Source organism: Populus alba, chromosome 12 (genome assembly GCF_005239225.2).
Source record: "Populus alba chromosome 12, ASM523922v2, whole genome shotgun sequence".
Lineage (NCBI taxonomy): Eukaryota > Viridiplantae > Streptophyta > Magnoliopsida > Malpighiales > Salicaceae > Populus > Populus alba.
In genome coordinates, this window is record NC_133295.1 from 14,217,035 (window position 1) to 14,223,591 (window position 6,557).

Below are 6,557 nucleotides of genomic sequence, written 5' to 3' on the forward strand. Positions count from 1 at the left end.
CCTAATCTTGTGCCTCCATCACTGCACTTGTCTTCTGTTTTCTTTCTTTCTATAGGAAGAAAGAGAGAATGTAAGATGACATGCTTGTGCATGACTTTATTCAAAAGAATGTAAAAGAGGTGTCGTCTTTGACCTATTATGGATGGTGTTTAGGGGTACTTAAGCCTTAATTAGAAGTTTAGAACCCCACCACACCACTGATTATTCCAAAGGTAGTTTGGTGGGCTTGGAATAATTAAATAGTTATTATTTTGTCGGTGTAAAAAACATAATGATGGAATTTAAAGGGTTTGATTCAATTAATCAAATTATAGGTTTAATTTTTAGAGGCTATTAAGTCAAATTTTATAAAATTTCAGAGCTATTAAAGACTTATATATGATTATTAATTTCATAATATGTGAGATTGATCAAAATACACATAAATTAATTCGAACACTCACATTAAACTAGGTTTATTTTTTAGAAATTATCAGATTAAATTCCATAAAATTTCAGAGTTATTAAAGACTTATATATGGTCATTAATTTTATAACATGTGGAATTAATCAAGATACACTCAAGATAGTTTGAACATTCATATTAAACTTAATGATAAACATAATGTACGAGCTAGCCGAATCTAAGCACAAGCAGGACTAATGTTTAAACACTTAAAAAGAATATTTAAAATTAATGTCAGGGATCCTTCATTTAGAGAAATCATGGATCTTCTTGATGAAAATTGGACTTGATCGATGGTGCTATTAATGTAGAGATTGGTTCAGGACTTGATCGATGGTGCTTTTAGAGTGCGTTTTCTTGCAGCTCATTTTAATAAAAATGCTTGGGACATCTTGTACGAGGATATGTGAATATTTTTTCAGTTGGACCACGCAGGTTTTACTCCATTTTTTTTGGTAAACTTTATGTCGACCTTATTTCTTTATATATTTTTATCAATATTAGGTTAAGAATGAAAAAAGTTTTAATCTAATTCCAAATTTATTAAATGATACCTTGACTTCCTTTTTAATTTCCTTTTTTTTGGGGTAAACTTTCATTTTTTTCAGTTTTTTTTCCTTCACGATTCATTTGTGTGTTTTCTTGGTAAACGTTATGTGTACCCCTATATATTTTTTTTTCCAATATTAAGTCAAGAGTGCAAAAAGTTTCCATATAATTTCAAATTCATTAAATTCACTTTTTAATTTTTTTTGTTTTGTTTTTAAGAATGTTTAATAATATTATGTTAACACGCAATTTGCTAAAAAAAAGAGGGTCTATAATTACTTAAAAAAATAAAAATAAAAAAGGTCTTGGACACCTTTTTTTGTCCTTTAATTTTTTTTGTTATTTTTTTTTATTTTTATTGAATTATTGATTTTTTTTATTTTATCTTTTAATCTGTGATTGATTTTAAATCACTCTTCATTTATTACTTTGGTTTATTTTCTATAAAATTATTATGATTTTAAATAAATATTTCATCATTTGGTTTTTTTTTTTTGTTAGATTTAGATTTATATTTAAATGCACCGTAAAAAAACTATTAATCAATTTTGAAATGTTTTTCAAATAATATTATAGTTTTTTATTGGAATTTTAACATTCCTATCCAATTATTATGTGCCTAAAATGAAAAAAAAAATCATGAATATTTTATTAATATAAAATTTATATTTTAAAAAAAAAATTAAATTTTTTAATATAATTTTATCACATTTATCATTATCTTTTTCTTCAATCATATATAAAATATTGAGAATTTGTATGAATGTTTCATTTTAAACTTACTTTCAGATCATAATGAGTTATTTTAGGAAAGATTGCTTTCAATTTACAAAATATCACGATATTTGGGTTGGTCATTGGTTTTGCAACTATGTTTTTTTTTATTATATTATTAAATAAAAAATAATTAAAAAAAATCAAACAACAAAAGACTAGACCACACATCAACAAATTATCAAACAAATTGCCTAGACGAGATTGGATAACTACACATACATGCAACTCATAACAAAAAAACAAAAAACATCACAACACGAACCTTCTAAACATGTGCAAAAACAATGTCAATAATTAACTTGTCGGTCCAAATTATAAATTTATTCACCATATTTGAGCTGCCACGTGTCCATTTATGCACTAAAGTTTCAAGATACAAAGGCACATACACGATACCTTACCCTCACAGATCACAACACTACAAAGTTACAAACGACTTTGTCGGCAGTAACGTTCATGCTACAAGTCGTTCAGTTCTTCGGAAGTAACCATTAAAAAAAACCGTAGCCTAGCTATAGCTTCCTCCATCAATTAACAGCGCGTCGTTTACTGTGGATACATTACACTGATAAACTATGACAATGTGCAGACGATTTTGACATTTTAAACAAATTTCCTTAAACTCTCCATTTTTTCTGTTTTTAATGTCAATACTAATCCCCTTTAATACCCATGATATTTTCTTCAATTATTTACTACAAGACATTATTTGTAACACAATTTACTCAATTAAAATTTTTTTTTAACAAAATAATATTTTTCTCAAATTACTCTTTAAAAACCCTAACTAAAAAAAATCCAATTTCATGTATAAAACTAGAGTTTATTCCATAAATCTTACATTATTGGATTTAACTTCTTATCAAGCATGAAAGTAAACTTCAAATGCTAACCAATCGATTCTCTTTCCAGAACCTCGAATTTTTCCTCTTAATTATTTCCCTTTGATTTATTATAAAACTCAATCAATTTCAAGAGAAAAAAATAAATAAATTTTGAAATCCTTTTCCTCTCTCTCTCTAGCAGCAACCGACCATCAATGGAGAGGAAGAATGACATTTTTTTTTTCTATTTTACCCTTTTTATAAATGCTTAACATCCTCATATTATTTATTATTTATTAATTAATTCTTTTAATCCATTAAAAGTTGCTACATTAATTTTCTTAATCTTTCTTATTCCCGGGGTAAAGTTTTTACATAAATTCCCTCTTTTTCTTTTTTTTTTTACCAGATCATGTAAAAAAAAAAATCTAACTGGAGTTCTTATAAGGCATATCATCAAATAACTATTCTAATAAATAATAATACGAGTCTTGGGCTACATGAGTTTCTCCGTCACCTTTAGTTTTTTTCTAATTATATTTTCACATGCTTTTGAACCACATATTTTCCGAAAAAAAAAAAAACAAGAAGAAGAAAAAGAACATATCAATTTGTTTTATATTTTTTATTATTTGGAAATAAAAATTTTAATACACCCTTTTAATACTCTATAAGTTCAAAAAAAAAAAATATTTTGTAATTTAAAAAATAAATTAAATATGCCCATGTAAAAAGTTGTTTGACTTAAAAAAAATAAAGCTAGTATATTTTTTAAAAAAAAATAAAAAAAAATTAAAATAATGATGTAGTGAATTAAATTTTATCAACCCAAGTTAACTAATTAAATTTATAATCTAAATTATAGACCTAATATGTTCAATAATAATTTTATTTTATTTTAATTATATAATAAACAAATAAATATCTATCCTATGTCATGGCTTAAAAAAAAAACCTTAATAAATATGCATCTAAAAAATGTAATTAAAAAAAAAAGGGCCTCCATTCAGTTGTTTGTCGATACGAAAGTCTACACGTTATCATGCTGGAGGAGCCGAAGTGTTTTTGAAACAAAATCATTTTTCTCAATGAAAACTAATCAAGTTTGGTCAACGGAGACAAATCCGAGGTGTCCCTGTTGACGATGAGGCCTCAGTCTTCCACGTACTCGTGCCTCTATTACGTCATTGGTTAATGGAGTTAAATTCATCTTGGAAATTAAAAGTTTAGTTGCTTTTCCAAGATAAAAATATATCTTGGAGAAACAGTAGACTAAATTAATATATTTTTAAATAAATTTTTAATATGATTTTATTATATTTATAATTTTTCTAGTTTTTATAAACATATTATTTTTTTTATTTTTTTAAACTATTTGACATTCATATAATATTTTAACGAGAATCCATAAACTAGTAAATGTAAAAAAAAAATGTAAATATGTTTTATTGCAAAGATAAAAATAAAATAATAAAAAGATAAAGAGATGTATATTTTTACTTATTTATAAACACTAAATAAACGCGTCCTAAATATTAAAATGATTAACATAATAACAATAATCAATTAACGGATTTTTTTTTCTAACAAAAACTATTTAAATCGTTAGATTCGTTTTTGCAAATAGTGAATTTACTCACCGTGCCATCCGTTACCTTCTTTAACCAGAGATCTTACCTTACTCGTGCCCATCACCACAACCCCCTCTCTCTTTAAGAGATATCACAAACGTCAAGAGCACAACTCCACTCGGCACGCTCTTTCATCTCTCATCACCACCACCATTCCTTCCGGCCAGCCGGGAAAGTAAAATTTTGAGGATGTTTCCACTCTCAAACCCTTCATCTTCACCTGAATCCCAAATCAAGAAACCAAAAACTCCACTTGATGTCCGAAGAAAAGACTCTTTCAGGTCACCTAAAGCGTTTCTTGCTGCTCATTACCCTTCCATAAACCAACCTCGGTTATGCCTTTTCCTTTCCATCTTCTTCATTCAAATCCTCCTCCTCCTCGCTCTGCGCTCCATTCCTCGTTCTTTCCATCATCGCCTCCACCACTTCCCGGCTCCCGTCAATGCCCACCACCACCTCACTCCAACCCTCACCACCACCACCGCCTCCATATCCGCCAGCACAGTGAAAGTGGAGACTACCTGCGAGTTTGGTGAAATCTTTGTCTACGATCTTCCGAGTGCTTTGAACCATGAATTGGTTAACAACTGTGATGAATTGAACCCCTGGAGTTCGAGCTGTGCTGCGTTGTCGAATGACGGATTTGGCCCTGTAGCCTCTGGAATTTCCAGCGTTGTACCGGAAAATCTTGCTGCTGCTTGGTACTGGACTGATCAGTTCGTCACTGAAGTTCTTTTCCACAACAGAATTTTGAATCATAAGTGTACAACTAAAGACCCCAACAATGCGACAGCCTTTTACATTCCATTCTACGTTGGACTCGCTGTCGGGAAATTTTTATGGCTCAAGAACTCATCCGCTAAAGAACGTGATTTTCACTGCGAGATGATGCTCAAGTGGGTTCAAGACCAGCCGTATTTTACAAGAAATGATGGATGGGATCATTTCTTGACGATGGGAAGGATATCCTGGGATTTTAGACGGTCCAAGGACGAGGATTGGGGTTCGAGTTGCATTCACAAGCTAGGTATGCGAAACGTTACTCGCCTTTTGATCGAGCGAAATCCCTGGGATTATTTTGATGTTGGTGTTCCTTATCCCACGGGATTCCACCCTCGATCGGACAAAGATGTTGTCGAATGGCAGGATTTTGTCCGAAATCGCAAAAGGAAGAGTCTTTTCTGTTTTGCTGGTGCTAAACGTAGCAAAATCAAGGATGATTTTCGAGGGCTGCTGTGGAATCATTGTAGGAACGAGTCTGATTCATGCCGAGTTGTGGATTGTGCTGGTTCTAAATGTTCTAATGGAACCTCGATAATTCTTGAAACGTTCTTGGATTCTGTGTTCTGTTTGCAGCCCAGGGGTGACAGCTTTACAAGAAGGTCGATTTTTGATTGTATGATTGCTGGTTCGATCCCGGTTTTGTTCTGGAAAAGAACCGCTTATGATCAGTATGAGTGGTTTTTGCCGGCTGAGCCAGAGAGCTATTCGGTGTTTATAGATCGAAATGAAGTGAAAAATGGGACTGCTTCTATTCGGAAAGTGCTTGAGAGGTACAGTGAGGATGAGATTAGGAGAATGAGGGAGAGAGTTATTGAATATATACCGAAGTTTTTGTATGCCAGACCCGATGAAGGTTTAGAGACTATAAAGGATGCTTTTGACGTTGCCATTGATGGGGTTTTGAGGAGGTTCAAAGAGCAAGAGCAACCTGGCTACAGGTGGTAGTTGGGAGGAAATTAAGAAATGATGGTGATTTGGGTACCTGGGATCCAATTTGGGAAGATGATCACGTACCCAAGTTTATCCAGGAGAGATTTGTTACAAGAAAATTTATAGGGAAACAATTACTACAAGTTAATTCATTCTTACAGTTCTTTTTTGTATGTATTCTTCAAAATAATGTTGCTTACTACATTTGTAATTCTTTGGAGTCTTGAGGACCAGGAATTTTCAGAAATAAATGCTGTGTGATTGGGCAGTAGAATTTATTATCTAGTGAAACTGAAGCCTTCATCGGATGGATTGGGCAGGACCACCACTAGGTGGTGGCAGTAAGGTGATCCTATGTTCTTTTTGTTGGCTGGACATGGCCAGCTATAAAGCTAGCTGGGTATACAAGAAGATTCATTGCATTGTATATTGCTACAGTATAGTAATGTTTTTCCAGGCCAATGAAATATAGATTGATGGGTAAAATAATTTTTTCAAAAGTTTTAATTGGCATTACTAAAGCAAAATAGTTTTTTTTTATATATATATATATATATATATTTTTGTTGCAAAGTAAAATTATAAATTTACTTTTGAAATAAAAAAAATTAATTAGGG

General features: G+C 31.1%; 1 protein-coding gene across 1 annotated transcript; it reads left to right on the forward strand.

The window, feature by feature from the left end:
- Window positions 1-4,196: 4,196 nt before the first annotated feature.
- LOC118060686 (xyloglucan galactosyltransferase XLT2) lies at window positions 4,197-6,152 on the forward strand. Its single transcript, XM_035073944.2, has one exon. The coding sequence runs from the start codon at window positions 4,416-4,418 to the stop codon at window positions 5,952-5,954; it is 1,539 nt and encodes a 512-aa protein (XP_034929835.1). The 5' UTR covers window positions 4,197-4,415; the 3' UTR covers window positions 5,955-6,152.
- The last annotated feature ends 405 nt before the right edge of the window (window positions 6,153-6,557 follow it).

Coding starts and splice junctions, on each gene's coding strand:
- LOC118060686 (XM_035073944.2), top strand. CDS start 4,416: ATGTTTCCACTCTCAAACCCTTCATCTTCACCTGAATCCCAAATCAAG.